General features: G+C 42.9%; 1 protein-coding gene across 2 annotated transcripts; it reads left to right on the top strand.

The window, feature by feature from the left end:
- On the top strand, positions 1-10,425 carry GABARAPL1 (GABA type A receptor associated protein like 1). 2 transcript variants are annotated; one of them, XM_052641521.1, is made up of 5 exons: positions 1-356; positions 4,782-4,860; positions 6,323-6,441; positions 7,848-7,909; positions 9,466-10,425. In XM_052641521.1, exons 1-5 carry the CDS (start codon positions 267-269, stop codon positions 9,467-9,469), a joined length of 354 nt encoding a protein of 117 aa, XP_052497481.1. In that variant the 5' UTR covers positions 1-266; the 3' UTR covers positions 9,470-10,425. The 2 variants fall into 2 exon arrangements, with proteins under 2 accessions (XP_052497481.1, XP_052497480.1); XM_052641520.1 differs by lacking the exon at positions 9,466-10,425 and adding an exon at positions 9,030-9,401.
- The last annotated feature ends 8,500 nt before the right edge of the window (positions 10,426-18,925 follow it).

Below are 18,925 nucleotides of genomic sequence, written 5' to 3'. Positions count from 1 at the left end.
CGTCGTGTTGTTTTTGTGCTCGCGGCTCTCGGGAAAAGCGACCGGGAATTCTTTACCTGGCCCTATCCTGTCTTGGAACCCAGGCGCCGAGTCCACCCTTTCTGAAAGCTCTGCCGAGCGGCGCTGCGACGTGGGCTGGCCTCTCGGAAGCGAATCTCAGACTCATTGCGAATTGCCCAAAGGGATCATCAAAAGACGGGAGAGACGCCTTCGTCCGCGAGGGAGGCAGGCCCCGTCCGGGGGTTTTAGAAATCCTGCGGTTCATCATGAAGTTCCAGTATAAGGAGGACCATCCCTTTGAGTATCGGAAAAAGGAAGGAGAAAAGATCCGGAAGAAATATCCGGACCGGGTCCCTGTGAGTGTCCTGGGGGGAGAGGGGGGGATGGGGATGGGGACGGGGGAGTCGTGATGGCTGCCCAAAGGCACAGAAGGGTGGCCCCTAAAATTACTCAACCTGCACGCCTTTCACCACGGGGAGAGCCAGTGGAATGGACGTTCGGACTGCGGACCTTTTAAAACTCGTATCCCTAGAGCCGGTCCCCATCTTTTAGAGCTGACCGCAGTTTTAGAACGGATCCTACGATTGAGTGACTCAGCAGTGTTCAGTGGATGTGTTGGCTGGGGTGTACTCAAAATGTAGCTTTTTGGCGCGAGAATGATGAGGTCAGGACCACCCATAAGCTGCCTTAAGGTAGCATGGAAGTGTTCAGGAATGACAGATCCAGGGGATTTGCTCCCATCAATTTCCGCCCTTAGGTGGTTCTCCGTTAATCGGAAGGACTTTGGCCCTTTCTAGCCTTGGGTTTGGGAGGGAAATGTTCGCAAGCCATTGGATCTTTTATTTTATTCTGTGAGGATTAGGAAGGGAAGGGGACGCCACAAGAGAGGCCTGGCCCAGAAAACAAGGTCACGTTGTCTGCGCAGCAACCCGGTTGCCTCATCATTCTTGGCTCCAGGGTGTGTGGGCCGGTGTTTATTCTGAACACATTGTACCTGAACACAATCAGGAAGGACTGAGACCCTCTTCTTGGGTTTTTGGACTCAGGTTTATGTTCTTAAACCTAGTGCAGGCGGAGAGAAGGAACAGGGAAGAAATACCAAGGTGTCTTTTTGCATCCGGGCGTTTTTCCTGTCACCCTTCCCCCCGCCTCTTGCCTGGTTTTCACTACTGTGGGCTGCGTAGCTGGATTTGAGGGCAGAAGGCTTTTGAAGTGTGATAGAGGGAACAGCAATCCTTGAGTTTTGGAGATAGGAGGATTAGAGACCCTAAGACTGTGTTGTTTATCTTAGGGCAGGGACTTTAGGATAAATATTACAGGTAATTTACGTGTAAAGGAATTTCAGTTATCTGATGGTGAATTCCTTTCCAGTCTTCATCTACCTTTTCATGTTCTTACAGCTGCCAGAAGCGACGTGGGCCGTATAAACCTCTTGCAGTACTTTTTCTGTAAACTAAGGGAGACATGAAGGCTGTTACATTAGAGGAATTATGTACAAAGGTGTTTCCAGCTGAAAAGGAGAACTAGCCCTATTACCTACTAAAGGATTGCTTCGCAAATTTCTTTCCTGGTCTCTGGATCTTGGATGACTGTTTTAAAAGTTTCCCACCAAGTCTTGGTGACGCCCATCCTAACCCTCTTATAATATTTTCAAGTGACAACTAACTTTGATTGATAGCTTACCACGTCCCTGGGAATATCTTCAGTGCCCTGTCTGTAGTCATTCACTTAGTCCTCACACCATTATAATCCCTTTCTACAGATGAAGGATCTGAAGAAATGGAGTAACTTCCTGAAAGTGGCTGATGTGTGCCTGAGCTGGGATTCTGATCCTGGCTGTTGGATCCTCCAGGCCATAGTGTTTCTCAAGGTCCAAGGCAGTTCATGATTTAAGAATGATTTAAGCGTGCCTTGTGCTGTCAGGTGTTGGAAATAGAGAAGTCAACTGTTGCTGCCCTCAACAGTTAAGATGGCAGTATGATGCCAGAAAAACATTGCAGTAAGCAAAATGACGACCATTTTTTTCCAGAACTCCAAGATTAAAGCTCTGTTCCAATAGTTCTGTATAAGCTACAAGCTCAGAATTGTACCTGTTCCAAAATCTAGTTAAAATTCTCCTATATTTCCTCGAAACAGCCCTTCCCATTTCAGTTATTTCCATGCATTCACCCAGACTTTCAGCTAATCCCTGTATTTTTTTCTCATTGTTTGCTGTTAAATATTTTACTTATTTGATAATTTGTAAGCTCTTATGACTCACTCAGATCTCATGATTTCTCCAGTTGGAGTTTAACCAGTGGCCAAACTCCTGCCAGCTGCTCAGTGTGTGGCTTTCTTCCTGATGACCAAAAAAAAAAATATATATATATATATATAATAATAATAAAAGGAGCTTTGCTCTTTGAATCCTGAGATTTGATGTTAGTTCTGGGCAGAACTCTGCATCTCACTGTGCTGAAGTGTCATGTTGACAGAAAAGAGGGTTAAATGATTTCCAAAGCCCTTTCTCACTGGACTGTTTTGTTATTAAAGCAGTCACGTACCCTGATTCAATTGCACTTGTCTTTGTTGCTCTCTTTTCCTGCTCCCTTCTTGTGGTTTCCATCTCGTATTAATTGGGGCTGGAGCTGCCAGGTCTCAGTTCCTGCGTAGCACAATGCTATACTCCTTCCTTCCCTTTTAATTTTATTTACCTGCTGCCTCATTGATGGATCTTCACTGGTCTGTTCCTGTGCTCTTCCCACTTTCATTTCTGATTCATATATCAGTACTCCAGGTTTAAGTTTTATTTTTTTTTTTTTATTTTTTCTTCTGGTTTTATAGAAATATAATTGACATATGGCACTGTATACCTATAAAGTGTAGAGCATCATGATTTGACTTACATACCTTATAGAATGATGGTCACAATAAATTTAGTGAATATTCATCATCTCATACAGATACAGAATTAAAGAAATAGAAAAAAAAAATGTGTGTGATAAGAACTCTTAGGATTTACTCTCAAAGTATAATTGACCTACAACACTGTTAATTCCTGTTACACAACATAGTGTTTTTTTATGTACATTTCAAGACACCATGATAAGTCTAGTTATGACAATATCACTGTGTTGGTTACTACTCTGTTCCTCATTTTGTGCCTGTGACTTACTGAAGTGTGATAATGTCCTTCTGGTCTTCCTGGTGCAGAATTCTCTTTCTCTGCAAAAATAAGTAGGTTTTTCACTATGTTAACCTATCCCCTTAAATTTAAAAGCTTCAGATTTCTCCAAATCTTTATTTTTAGATCTTTACAGTTTACAAAGCCTTTTCACATAAAAGTTTTATGGATTTATGGATTATTTGAGTTTGTTGGATCCATTCCATGTGTCTGTAAAAGGTGTGTTTGAAGGTTACCGTGTTCCTTTTTATTGGGCTTCCCTGGTGGCTCAAATGGTAAAGGATTTGCTTGAAATGTGGGAGACCCAGGTTTGATCTCTGGGTTGGGAATATCCCCTGGAGGAGTGCATGGCAACCCACTCCAATATTCTTGCCTGGAGAATCCCATGGACAGAGGAGCCTGGTGGTCTACAGTCCATGGGGTCACAAAGGCTCGGACGCAACTGAGCGTCTAAACATACATACATATTTTACTCCTTGGAGTGCTGAAGTTAAGAGAATTTATGTGACCTGTGCCCAGTGTTTGTTTATACTTTAACTTTTCTGTACTTTCCTTATCTTCTACCTAAAATGATTATATTTTCTAGACTAAAAATCTAAAACTGATGGTTTTATAATCAATTCAAAGTATTTATAATTTAAATCAAATTACATATTATATCACTTATATAGTATATAAATACTGAATGTGTTTTTGTAATATTTAAGTACATTATTTAACGTATTGCTTGAAATTTTATTTATAAAATATTTCCTGTTTTATACATCTACATGTATAACTTATGTATCTTTTTTCCTTTTTTTAATTATTTTTATTGAAGGATAATTGCTTTACAGAATTTTGTTTTCTGTCAAACACAGGTATACGTATATCTCCTCCCTTTTGATCTTTTTTTCCTTTTCATTACAAAAATAAATGACCCTTCTAAACTTGGAAGTATCGTAGAAATATTTAATGTAGACACTGAAAATCTCTTAAAATTCTAACAGATAATCAATATGGGTTATTATGGGTTATTGTACTGACATTCTATTAATATAAGGACTATTTTAACACTTTTTTCACTTAATAGTGCCTTGAATGCACTTTTTTTTTTTTACAGTCACTCTCAAAAAAATTTTGATGAAGTACAAAATTTAAACCACATTATCTGTACCTTTACAGATAAATATCATTTATGAGAAAGAATAAACCTAGTAGGTACTCAGGACCACTTGAGAAAATCCAGACAATTTTCTTGGTGCTTCAACTAAATGCCAGAAAGTATATATCCTATAACAAAGTACCTGCCTACCAATGCAAGAGCCATAAGAGGCTCTAGTTTCATCCCTGGGTCAGGAAGATCCCCTGGAGGAGGACATGCCAACCCACTCCGGTATTCTTGCCTAGAGACCTAAGGAGAGAGGAGCCTGGTGGCCTGTAGTCCATAGAGTTGCAAAGAGTTGGAAACAACTGAAGCAACTTAGCATGCACACACGCACATCTTATAGGTAACTTGTAATTAAAATCAAGGTCCTCTTTGCTTTTCGTAATATCCCTTCCCTATCCTCTTGTTGTTTCAGTAAGAAAATTATAACCTTCTTAAGAAAGTTTGTTTCCCCTTTGTCTGTCCTCCCAGGTGATTGTGGAGAAGGCTCCCAAGGCCAGGGTGCCTGACCTGGACAAGAGGAAGTACCTCGTGCCCTCTGACCTCACTGGTAATGCTCTGTCCTCCCCGACCCTTCCTCCCACAGCAGAGCCTTCCCAGTCCTTCCTGTGTGCATGTGATCGTGGGCTTGAGGGGAGGTAGAACTGAGGGAAGTGAGTGGGATGCCCCAGAGAGTTGGGTGATTCAGCGATGGTGATGTAATTGTTCTTTCCCATCACCGATTTCCTTAAGCTTTTCCCATTGTTGTAGGGCCTTGTTTGATTTAGAGGCAGCAGAGTGTGAGAGCTTGAAAGAAAAGAGCAGATGCGTATTATATAAGCTGCTTAAAATTCAGGTTTGTTATTGTGGTACCAATTTACACCATAAGGAAAACCAGACTAATTTGTTGGGAAGATCACATTATAGAGATTCTCAGCTGAATACCTTGACCTCTTCAAGTTATGGGTTTTTTGTTCATACATCTTGTAGATACTGTTTGGATTTGTAAAAGATACGTTAATTGTTCATGTTGACTTTTAATAGAATAACTTCCCTGGTGGCTCAGAGGTTAAAGTGTCTGCCTCCAATGCGGGAGACCCCGGATTCCATCCCTGGGTCAGGAAGATCCCCTGGAGAAGGAAATGGCAACCCACTCCAGTATTCTTGCCTGGAGAATCCCATGGACTGAGGAGCCTGGTGGGCTGCAGTCCACAGGGTCACAAAGAGTCGGACACGACTGAGTGACTTTATTTACTTAACCACTACATCCAGGAGACACTTGGAAAGATATTGGTAGATGTGTTTGCTCCAGAGTGGTCAGGTTTGAGTATCAGCCTTCTAGAAACCATGGGCGGAGGAGCCTGTTAGGCTGCAGTCCATGGGGTCGCAAAGAGTCGGACACGACTGAAGCGACTTAGCAGCAGCAGCAGAAACCTTTCAGTGTGCTCAGTGAAAAATAAAGCACTGAACGGCACTCACTGCCCCGACATTGGGATGAGGGATTGTACTAAGATTACTGGAGTCCAGCAGATCTCGTCCATCACAAGTTTGTCTTAGGCGGAAATGGACATGAAAGTATCTGGTTGTTTTTTTTTTTTTTTTTTTCCCATATTATGTGGCTTTGGGATCTTAGTTCCCCCTACCAGGGATAGAACCTGGGCCCTGGCATTGAAAGCACCAGAGTCCTAACCACTGGACCCCAAATAATTCCGAGAAGTGTGTTTCAAATCAGATTTAGACCGTGGGAATGTTAGCATTAGGTCTGAAATTGAGTAAAGTGGAGACGGATTGAGGAATTAAACTCCATAGCATATCAAGGAACACACAGGCTTCTTGCCATGTCAGTTTTTGTTTCTGAAGCTGCAGGACAGTGTTTGGCTCTGCTCAGATCATAATGCCAGTCTGGTGCTTTGGGAAACAGGTGCAGTAGAATTGTCTTCTGGATTTTACTACCCTCTTGCTAACCTCTCGTCTTCTTCCGCTTCGTCTTCATTTCCTAACCACCCCTCCTGCCCCCCACCGCCTCCATCCAGTTGGCCAGTTCTACTTCTTAATCCGGAAGAGAATCCATCTGAGACCTGAGGACGCCTTATTCTTCTTTGTCAACAACACCATACCTCCCACTAGTGCGACCATGGGCCAGCTGTATGAGGTAATTGTCCTGGCAACAAGGCCGTACCGTCTGGCCTTCTCTAGCCTCTGTCCCAGGTGTTATCATCCACACACTCGGGAAGTGGGGCAGGTGGTGGAGGTAGCGTTTATCAGGATGCTCTCACATGGCCGTGTCAGGCTCTGGGAGATCACGTGTCTCTTGTCCCTCAGCAATTGAACGGCCCACTGGATTCATTCCCTTTGAATTGTTTTCTCAGTCTTGCCCTGCCGTGGTGTTTTAACACTGGAGTGTCCTTATTGAAACAGCAGGAAGTGCTTTCTGACCACAGATGTACCAAATCAAATGAAATTTAAAGACCAGGCAGTCTTGCAGTGGATTCATTTGTCTTCACAAATCAACTCAGTTGGAGGGATAGTAACTTGAATGATTTTATTTGGTTTAATTTTTGGTAAACTAAAAATATGATGATAAACTATAGTAGAGGGCTTGATCATGATTTATCACCTTAGACTGTAACTGCATCGTTATTCTTCAAAGGGTTTCACACAATACTGCCTTATAGTTGTATCCTATTAGTGAACTTTTCTAATAATTTCTAGTTTTTATTCCACAGCATATATTCTCTGGTTTATATTCATATATATCCCAATATATATAATTTTATATCCCAATATATATAATTATCCCTTCTATTCCCAGGTTGGAAAGATTTGCTGGAGAAGGGATAGGCTACCCACTCCATTATTCTGGCCTACCTAGAGAATTCCATGGACTGTATAGTCCATGGGGTCATAAAGAGTCTGACATGCTGAGTGACTTTCACTTTCAAATTTATATGGTTAATGGGTTTCCCTGGTGGCTCAGCGGTAAAGAACCTGCCTGCCAGTGCAGGAGACACGTGTTTAATCCTTGGGTCAGGAAGATCTCCTGGAGGAAGAAATGGCAACCCACCTACTTTCTTGTTGGGAAATCCCATGGACAAGGGAGCCTAGTGGGCTGTAGTCCATGGGGTCACAGAAGAGTTGGACTTGACGTAGTGACTGAGCAGCAGTTAACAACAATATATCATGTTGTGTCATTGCTCTTCTCGCCAGAATGAGCTTCATATCTCTGATGTGTACGATGTTCTCCATGAAGGTTTTTGTGAACTTAGAGTTCAAAGTTGAATCCCAGCCACTTCTGCTGCTTCTTTGATCCCTGTTTTTTTGGCCCTGCCCAGTGGCATGCAGGAGCCAAGTTCGCTGACCAGGGATCAAACTGGTACCCCCTGCATTGAAAGCTCAGAGTCTTCAGCACTGGACCAGCAGGGGAGTCACGCTATCCTCTTTTGAACGGGGATGAAGGGTTCCTCCTGTGCCTACCCTGCAAGGTTGTGTGAGACTCCAGACCCTAGGGATGATGAACTTGATTATGTTTCTAAACCATTCTCTCCCCTCTTTGCCTAGGACAACCATGAGGAAGACTACTTTCTGTATGTGGCCTACAGTGACGAGAGTGTCTACGGGAAGTGAGTGGCGGAAACCGGCCGATGGGAGCGACCGGACTCGGGGCAGGGGGAGGGGCAAGTGTGGGGCTTGGGGAGAGAGATTCAGAGGGAGGGCTCCCCCCGTGAAGGAGACAGAGGTGGAACACCTGGAAACACGACACCACACACACCATCACCATATTTTCACATGCTCGATTGACATTTTTTGCTGCTTTCTCAGCCCTGGGAGAAAGCACGTCAGGACAGAGCTGTTGAGTTGGCTTTGATAGGAAAAAAAAAAAAATGGGGATACTCCAGTCTCACAACAAACACTGCTGCGAAATCTGATTTCCATGGAAGAATCGGGGGGTGGGCAAGTTGGGGCCAGAGACCGTGGACCATGGTAACTTCCTGCTCTCCTTTGCTTTGGGCAGAGATTCTGTTTTTGACATTTGCACAAGACAGGTGGGGAAAGGGGTTGAGAATGTTGCAGGGCTACTGGCTGGTAGTGGACCATTCCTGGGGACCAAGAGACCCACTGTAATTGAAGTGTTGTGGCCCCTGACCTCTCCTATCTCCCACATCCTTCCCACATCCCAGTGGTCATCTCGCAAGCATCACAGTACCCAGCCCACCACCCTGTGGTGGCTGTAGACCTCAGACCCAGACACTTAGATGGAGCTCCCCTTCTGCTGGAGAGTAGAGGCCAGGCGTGAGGGATGTCAGGATTGCGAAGATAGTCTCCATAGCATAGAACTGGAACTGAATGAGTACTGAGCATCTCTGTCTAACCTGCTTTGCTCTGTGGTACCCATTTTCCCCACACCTACCTTGGAGTTGAATGAGTGTCACGCATTTCAGTAATAGGCTAAAACCACTCGTCCTGACATTTCCCAGACTTCACTCCATGAGTTAACGGAGTTACGTATAGAAGGGGCAGGTATGGGGTAAGATGGCTTGTCTGCACCTCCCGCTTATCCAGAACTCTTGCTCCCGGCTCACCATCCTCCACTTGCTCAATGCACAGAGATGCATGGTGAGGGCCAGTGGTACCCCCTCCTTGGGTCTTAATTTCCCACAGCTGCTAGTTAGAAAAATTTGAGAAGGGTGACTTTTCCTACTTCTTGGGAATTCCATTTGACTCTGATTATTTTCACGTTAGGGTTATGATCTGGGTGGGAAGCAGGAATTTGCACCCAGATGGGACATTTCAATTCATCTCAAGACACTTCAGTTCATCTCCGTGAATGAAAAGGGTCCTTCCCGTGGGGGAAGTCTGAGGGTCAGCTCTGTCAAGATGCAGGCTCTTGTATAATGAAGTTTCTGCTGTCAGGCCAAGGAAATAAAATAATTGCATACCTTAAAATGAGTTAGAAATGTTGCCTTTATTTAGTAGGTATTAGAGTAGATGGCGTGTGGACTCTGAGCGGGAAACTGGGAGAAAGTGGCCTTTTGAGGGGTCGCCCAGATGTGGTCAGACGTGTACTCCGCCCCTCACCACCCAGGAGTCACTGTCCAAAGGCCAAAGGCAAAGGGAGCTGGGGGCGGGGTGCCCAGGTTGTCTGTTGGCAGAATGTGCGTGGTTTTTTCCTCCACAGATAAATGCCTTATCACTGCTTTATGTGCTCCTCAGAGCTGAAGGTGGAAGACTGCCTACATGAGAAGATAGCAGAGTGGAGGTGGGGGGTGCTTGTTAAAATGTCTGCGTCTTGTCCCGGGTTTAGCTGACTCAGAATCTCAGCGTAGGCAGCTGCATTAACTGGCTCCTTGTGACTCTGCTGCACACCGAAGCTGCAGAGGCTCTGCTCTGTTAACCTGGCTTCCCTGTAAGTCCCAAGCCAGCCTGTTCTTGCTATCATGTCCTGGTCTGTAAGAAGCCACCGTCTTCCAAAGCAGCAAAAGGCACCTCAATGGCTTTTGGGCTTGGCACAAGCTTGGTGCCCCTTCCAACCTTAGGTTAGAACCTTCAGTCAGGAACCCATATGTAGGTGGGCAGTTGGGGTACAAGTTAAGAGACAGCAAAAAACAGATGAGTGGAATTTCCTTTCTGAAAGAAATCAGGTGGTTCTGCTTTATTCCACTTTTTTCCCAACGCAAAATTTTTTTTTTTCCCTAGAAAGCCTGGTGCACTTAAGAAAGTTTGTAGGACTATATTGTGAAATCAGGTTAAAAATGCGAAAGAACAACAAATGGTTAAAACGTGAATAGTGGTGACTAGGCAGACAAGTGCACCGCCATGCTCAGACTCTGGGGGGCGCTCTGCCCTGGTGGTGTGTATGGCATTCTCCAGAGCTGGGTAGGGCCCAGGGCTCTGCCTTGTTGCATTCACCCTTTGAACATAGTATTGTCAGTTATTCCAAGTTGCTGTGAAAATGTTCCATATATTAACCACATAATTCTTTATGGTGACTCTGTCGGTAACCACCCAATATAATAGGTATGGTGTGATTTGAGGTCTTGTGTGTGAGTTGGGGGTGCTCTTGCCCATGAATACAGCCTCAAGTCAGCTGTAATAACACACAGTCATTTCCAGAAAAATAAACTAGTTGATAAACTGATTGTGTCCAGTTTTTAACTCAATACAAAACTTGTATTCAACTATTTCTAGCTGTGTTTTCTTACTCTTATTTGAATAAGCTCCAAGCATTCATCCTCATTTTGTTTTTACTGCATGAAACCACCAATTATTTTGAGAAACTGGTCCACTTTGTCCTTGAGTGGCTGAGTCCGGCTGGTCACTCTACTGCAGCCCCAAGTAACTGTTTCCTTCCTGGCCCTGCCTCCTGCTCAGCTCCTCACTCGCCCCTTTGTTTACCTGGATATTATAGAGCTAGGCCTGCAATCTGGTCAACTCTAGCCTGTGGCATGCTCTCCCATGGGTAATCAGGGCTACAGAGCTTGTTTTTCTTGTTTTTCTTTTAACCTTCCCCATCCCCCAAACAAAAAATAGTCCTTGTTCCCAAAGCTGTAAGATGTTCTCAGCCTGTGATCTCAGTCTATTTACCATATATTTTCTTTTTACTTTTATTCTTGTGGTTAAGGACACTTTAATAGTTTGTAAATACAGGCAAACATTGTTTTCAGTTTAACAGGAAGCGATCACTCCAGAAGGAGTCAAATGACATTTCCATGTGCCACCGTGCAGGCCTGCACATATTTCAACAGTGACTAAGAGACAACCCTTGTCACTCTTCGTGTATATTTTGCAGTGCGGACCATCAGTTCTGACAGTTCTGTTTTCAACACAGCAGTGTATTTAAGATCCTCAAGACTTCCATTTAGATGTGTTTAGCGCCTGAAACTTAAAAAGTGATCCTGAGCTCTTGGGTTGGAGGTATGAAACACAACTGTTTGTACTCATCTGTTGGGGCCTATGTTGCCTTACATCACTCAGTCAAAGCTTGGTTTTGCATTGCTTGCCATTCAAAGAAAAAGAAAAACTGTGTTTTAGGTGCTCTAATTCCCTTCCCTACCTCCTTCAAGTCTTGGCTCAGCTATCATTTTAGGCTACACAGAGCACCTTTTTTAAATATTTCAGCAACCTTCACCCACTTGCAGCTCTAATTCCCACGTTGATCTACTTTAGTCCTGTTTGCTGAACACAGATCCTAACATTTTCTCAAGTTCATGGTCCACTCTTACTAGATTGTAAGCTCCACAAAGGCAGAAGTTTTATTTTGTTCAATGGTTCACACACTCTGGTCAGAACGGTGCCTGGCTTAGAGCTGATGCTCAAAAAATAGTGAAAGAATGATAGCTTCTGATAGGCTTGAAGGTTTCAGTTCAGGGGTTAGGTCATGAAGAACCAAATTATCCATAAAAGCACAAGTTTCAAATGGGCCATTCAAGAACCGTTGGGAACACCTTGGATCTTACTAGAAAGATTTGGAGGCTGGGCGTAGGGCTCAAATCCCAGGTTTGCCAGTAAACTAGCTCTGTGACATGGGTGGGCCAATTTATTTTTTATATAAATTAAGTGGTGAATTTCCTTCCTGTTAGATATATCAGAGGTTGTGACTATGAAATCCTTTGCAAATTAAATGACATTGTTGTATATTAGGAGTAAGTTTTATTTAAGACTAAAATGGCAGTGACTTAGGCTAACTAGCCAGAATAATCTAGGTTTTTGTTTTTTTTATTCACTGGTGATATTCATTAGAAGGACTGATGCAAAAGCTGAAACTCCAGTACTTTGGCCACTTAATGCAAAGAACTGACTCATTGGAAAAGACCCTAATGCTGGGATATATCGAAGGCAGGAGGAGAAGGGGACAACAGAGGATGAGATAGTTGGATGGCATCACTGATTCGATGGACATGAGTTTGAGTAAGCTCTGGGAGTTGGTGATGGACAGGGAAGCCTGGAGTGCTATAGTCCATGGGGTCACAAAGAGTCGGGCATCACTGAGTGACTGAACTGACTGAATATTGCAGGACATTTATTATAATAAATCCTGCACTTATTTGGAAAATGCAAGATATGGCATGAGTCAGGGAAAGTGTAGCACATGTTGAGCTGGGTGTCTCTAAAAACAGTTTTCAGACTTGATGGGAAATACAGCTGAGAAGGCTCTCCTTCCTTTGGTTAGTTAACTCCTTGAGGATTGATTTTCTTGATGGAAGTAGCTGATCATCATCTTTGAAGATGATCTTGCCCGGTCTCCTTTTCTTCGGGTGCAGGTAAAACCTAGATGTGGGACAGAGTAGCTAGAACATTTCAGAGGCTTATCAGGCTAGAACCAGCATGAATATGTGAAAATATTTGAAATATATAAGTATTTTTAAAATATTTAAAACATATATTTAAAATGCACAAATATTTGTGTATTAAAATTTAAATACACAAGTATTTGTATATTTAAAATACATGCGCAAGACATCGACTGCATTCTTGTGTAAAAATGTCCAGGTTTGGCGTAGTGACTTTGCCTCCTGTTGTTCAGTCACCAAGTGGTGTTGGACACTTTGTGACCCCATGGACCGCAGCATGCTGGGCTTCCCTGGCCTTCGCTATCTCCCGGAGTTTGCTCCGACTGATGTCCATTGAGTCCGTGGTGTGCTCCAACCATCTCACTCTCTGTCGCCCCCTTCTCTTGCTCTCAGTCTTTCCTACATCAGGGTCTTTTGCCAGTGAATCGGCTCTTCACATCATGAAAAAATACACAGAATGCACACAGAAGAAGTACACAAAAAAGGTCTTAATGACCAGGATAACCACGATGGTGTGGTCACTCACCTTGAGCCAGACATCCTGGATTGTGAAATCAAGTGGGCCTTAGAAGCATTACTTCTAACAAAGCTAGTGGGGGTGATGGAATTCTGGCTAAGCTGTTTAAATCCTAAAAGATGATGCTTTTAAAGTGCTGCATTCAATATGACAGCAAATTTGGAAAACTCAGCAGTGGCCACAGGACTGGAAAAGATCAGTTTTCATTCCAATCCCAAAGAAAGGCAATTCCAAAGAATGTTCAGAGTACCTCACAATTGGGCTCATTTCACATGCTGACAAGGTAATGCTCAAAATCCTTCAAGCTAGGCTTCAACAGTATGTGAACCGAGAACTTCCAGATGCTACAGATGGATTTAGAAAAGGCAGGGGAACCAGAAACCAAATTGCCAACGGCTGTTGGATCATAGAAAAAGCAAAGGAATTCCGAAAAAGCAGTGACTTCTGTTTCGTTGACTATGCTAAAGCCTTTGACTGTGTGGATCACAACAAACTGCCTCTTGAGGCCCAGGCTACTTCTGCCCTCTGTTCCACATCAGTAGGGTGTAATCCTCATCCTGAAAGTCAGACACAAGATCTACTCCTTGTTATCAGATGGAGGAAGAGACCCAGAAGAGGACAGCAGGACAGCATACTGGCCAGCTCTCTGAAGGAGAGCTCCCTGAAGGTACTAAAGACAGCACCACTGACCTCTACTGGCTAGAGTTGAGTAACACAGCCACTCCTACTTGCAAATGGAATTGGGAAAATTTAGTCTATCCTAGGTGGCCATTATCCTGGTTCAAAACTTTATTACTGATAAGAACATATAGTACAATTGATCATATACACTACCGTGTGTAAAATAGATAGCTAGTGGGAAACTGCTGTGTAGCATAGGAAGCTCAGCCTGATGCTCTGTGATGACCTAGAGGGGTGGGATGGAGGTGGGGTGGGGAGAAGGAGGCTCAAGAGTGAGTGGATACATGTATACTTACATTTGATTCATGTACTGCAGAAACAACATTGTAAAGCACTTATTACAGTGATTTAAAAAATTAAAATCGGATTTAAATGTATTACTATGGAAAAAGAACATAAATCACTAGCATCTGACTTGCCTTGATTGGTGGCTAACTGTAGGAGATTTCTACTCACCCCTTCAAAGTTAGTCATGTGAACTTCTGAGGGGTAAATAAACTGAATTTTAAGCAAGACTTTACCTAAACAGATGGAATCTTGAGACTTACTAGGTAGAGTATTAACACTTGCCAAACAGTGACAGAAACTCACAACATAGGAATGGCCACACTAAAATGCATCTGGACTTAAAAAGGAATGGAAACCAGACTACCATTTGGGATATATGCACTTTATTGGGCCCATTCTAGAAAGATTTGGGGTTTCTTTTCATATAATCATTCTAAAGATTTGGATAATATTGCTGTGTTATCAGCACATGACTCGCTGTAATGTAGGGAGTTTTGTTTGTTCTTGAACAGAATAATCTGTATTTTATAACCACATTCAATTAAAATTTCCAACCATCTGAGACTTCCCTGGTGATCTAGTGGTTAAGAGTCCACTTGCCAATGCAGGGGTCATGGGTTTGATCCCAGGTTGGGGAAGATTTCACATGCCTCAGAGCCTTGTGCCCCGACTACTGAGCCTGTGCTCTAGAGCCCAGGAGCCGCAGCTACTGAAGCCTTCACGCCCGAGTCCATGTTCTGTAACAAGAGAAGCCACCACAATGAGAAGCCAGTGCACCACAGCTGGAGAAACCCAGGGACAGGGATGAGAAACCCAGGGACATGGATGAGGACCTGATGCAGCCAAAAATAGATGTAAATAAAATGAAAAAAAAAAACAACAACAACTACCGACCATCCCACTGAATGGGTTTAAGGTACGTATTTCCAGGTCCAGCTGCCTGGCATCAGTGGTACATTTTTAAAAACCACTGACACCAACCAGGACCCCACTTTAGCATCGGGACATAGCAGGATCCTGGCATCTTTACGTTTTTACAAACCTCTCAAGGAATCTCTGCAGCCAGGGTTCTGAACAACTCAACTGGATGCTTTTTGTCTAACAAACTCATTGGTACCAGTTCTGAAAATGGCTTTTCTTCTGAATTTACTTCATTTTCCTTCAGCTCAGTTTAGTCGCTCAGTTGTGTCCGACTCTTTACAACCCCATGGAGTGCAGCACGCCAGGCTTCCCTGTCCATCACCAACTCCCAGAGGTTGCTCAAACTTGTATCCATTGAGTCTGTGATGCCATCCAACCATCTAATCCTCTGTTATCCCCTTCTCCTCATGCCTTCAATATTTCCCAGCATCAGGGTCTTTTCCAATGAATCAGTTCTTTTCATCAGGTGGCCAAAGTATTGGAGCTTAAGCTTCAGCATCAGTCCTTCCGATGAATATTCAAGACTGATTTCCTTTAAGATTGACTGGTTTGATCTCCTTGCAGTCCAAGCGACTCTCAAGAGTCTTCTCCAACACCACAGTTCAAGCATCATTTTCCTAGTCCTAGAATAATTCTTGCCACATCTGTATTTCCTTCTCCATTAATCCTTGCAGGGCTGCAGAATCTAAGACAATACCATTAACTAGATTTCTGCTACATATAAGTAGGAGTTACAAGGCTTCTTGGGGAGGGAGGTGGGAGGGGGTTTCAGGATGGGGAACACGTGTATACCTGTGTCGGATTCATGTTGATGTATGGCAAAACCAATACAATATTGTAGAGTAACCTCCAATTAAAATAAATTTATATTAAAAGAAGAAAAGAAAACAAGCCACCTGTCTTTCCACAGTGACCCTGTTGCTGTTTTGATCTGATTGAAAGACTTTGATGAGCAAGACACCCCCCAAGCCCTGACTCTTTCCTACGCAGTCACAACTAGGTTTTGGGGAAAAAAAAAAAAATGTTATTTCACTTAATGGCCACAAGGCGGCGGGCCAGACAATTTCATTAGCTTCAGTTGCCTGGCAGCAATGACCTTTTTCCCATTTGTTATTAATAAGAATGTATCACACTTCTACAAATGAAGAGTACAGAATCTTAGGACTAGACAGAAATATGAGATGATCCTGATCATTGATTATCTTTTTATATCTTCCAAAGTAGGAGGTTGCTTACACATTTTATACTGTTATTCTGATCTTCTAGTGCCCCTTCCAGAATCTAAGAAAAACACCAACACTCTTATTTCAGATACATGGAAATGTCTCTGTTCAAAGAGTTAACAGTGATGGAAATCTAGGAATGGAATTACAGGCATACCTGTAATTTTATTGTGGCTTATTGTGGGTTTGGTTCTAGACGACAGCAATAAAGTGAGTCACAAGTTTCTTTTGGTTTCTGAGGGCATATAAAAGCTATGCTTGTATTATACTGTAGCCTATTGAGTAGAATGACATTTTGTTTAAATGTGTATACTTTAATTAAAAATATTATGTTAGTAAAAATGCTAACCATCACCTGAGCCTGCAGTGAGCTGTAATCTTTGCAATAGTAGCATCAAAGATCACTAATCAGAGGTCACTATGATAAACAGAATAATAATGTGCAAGTTTGAATACTGTGAGAATTGCCACATGTGACACAGATATGAAGTGAGCAGATGGTCTTGGAAAAAGTAATGCCAACAGACTTGGTGAAGGTTGGCCACAGATCTTCATTTTGTAAAGAATGCAACATTTGTAATACAGCTAGAGACCTGATCCCCCCATTTGTTTTGTCTGAGTTACCTAAAAAGTTGAAGAAAAGAGCGAAGCCCAAGTAAAGTTTGGTGGGGGGGCGGGGTGGCAGGAGGCGGGGGCGCGCAGGGAAGCAAAATGCTGAGTGCTTTGTCTCTGTTTTTCCACCTCTGAGAGTATTTGCCTCTGGAAAAGGTGAAGTTTTGTTAACAGACCATCATTACAATCCAAAAGGTAGGTATCAGTGATAAATTCTTTAAATGTCTCTCAAAACTGACTTCCGTCTCATTGCCTCAGTGTTACCAATTAATGAAGAACTTCCTCCTGTGGTAGGTGATAGAGGAAGATGAGGCAGGAAATGAACCCTTTTGAGCATCTTCTTCCAAATGTGCTCTACTCCTAATGTTTAGGAGACTGACCTTTCACTGGGGGCTTGCCAGGTGGCACTAGTGGTAAAGAACCCTCCTGCCAATGCTGGAAGCATGAGAGACTCGGGTTTGATCCCTGTGTTAGGAAGCTCCCCTGGAGGAGCGCGGGGCAACCCACTCCAATATTCTTGCCTGGAGAATCACATGGACAGAGGAGCCTGGTGGGCTACAGTCCATGGGGTCGCAAAGACTTGGACACGACTGAGGTGACTTAGCATGCATGCATGCAAGCTTTCGAGAATAAAAGACTAGAGCTACATTTTGGTACTTCCTTAAAAAAGAGAACAGGCAAACAGAAAAATAAAAAGAACCTCTGCAACTAGGAAAATACACTCCTGAGTTTGTTTAAAATGTTCAGATCTAAAGAGATTATATATATATATATATACACACACACACACACATATACAGTAGTCCTCAGCTTATCTCTGCAGGCTTAACCACTGCTTGTCAATTGCCCTCTCACTAATTAATCTTGAACCGCACGGGTCCTTTATCTCTTTTGGGAACTACACTAAGCAGTTTCCTCTTTGAGGGCTGTGTGCATGCTTGCACGTTCTGTTGAATTGCTCCTTCCTTCACTCTGTATGTCCAGCTCATTCTTATACTTAGTTTTCACTTAAATTTTATAATCTCTGATCGCCACATTAGAGATTATAGGCCCCCTTCACTATTGCTCTGAATCTCAAACCCTTTTTTGTTTCATTTGTAACACAAATTGGAACTTGTATTTGTTATTTTATTTTTGGCTTCATAGCTTTGTGTGGTCTTCCCCTAATTGCAGCGATCTGCACCTACTCGTTGTTGTGGTTCTTGGGCTTCTCTTGTTGCAGAGCATGGACTCTGGGAGCCTAGGCTGAGCAGTTGTGATGCAGCCATTTGGTTGTGCTGTGGCGTGTGGGATCTTCCTGGACCAGGGATTGAACCCATGTCCCCTGCACTGGCAGGCAGATTTTTATCTGCTGCACCACCACGGAAGTCTGGAACTTGCATTTTTTTAATTTGCCTTTTTACTTAGATTTTAAAATTTCTCTTATTAGGAAGAGTATAATCTCCATGAGTCCAGAGACCATGGAGATCATGAGACCAACAGAGACCATGTCTGTTTTTTAATTATTCCATAATTTTGTCACTTAAATATTTAATGTGTGTGTGTGTGTCTGTGTAAGTCTCTAAGTCATGTCTGACTCTTGGTGATCCCATGGACTGTAACCTGCCAGGCTCCCCTGTCCATAGAATTATCCAGGCAAGAGTACTGGAGTGGGTTGCCATGCCCTCCTCCAGGGGATCTTCCCAACCCAAGGATGGAACCTAGGTCTCCCGCATTGCAGGCAAATTGAGCCACCAGGGAAGCCCACTGAATGTCTACTCTTTATCAGGTAGTATACCATTAGGCACTCAATAACTGTTAAATGAATAACAGTATCTCTTTAGAGGGAACCCTCTCTCCTTTAAAGTTTCTATATGTAAATAAAGAGAAGCAAGTAGTAAAAGTTCAAACTCTTGAACTTTTCAGAAGTTCAGAACTTGAAACAAGTACATGATCCTATTTCCATATCAGTAAGGAAGTAATGTGATATATACACCTATTAACATATATAACAAAAAAGTGCATCACTAACCTAAAAATTTATGTGTGGAACAAATATCACAGAACCAGAACCATGTAACCTAAATAATTGAACATACAATATTAGTTTAACAAAGTGATGAATTG

This window comes from Budorcas taxicolor, chromosome 5 (genome assembly GCF_023091745.1).
Source record: "Budorcas taxicolor isolate Tak-1 chromosome 5, Takin1.1, whole genome shotgun sequence".
NCBI lineage: Eukaryota > Metazoa > Chordata > Mammalia > Artiodactyla > Bovidae > Budorcas > Budorcas taxicolor.
This window is presented reverse-complemented; position numbering and strand designations above follow the sequence as displayed.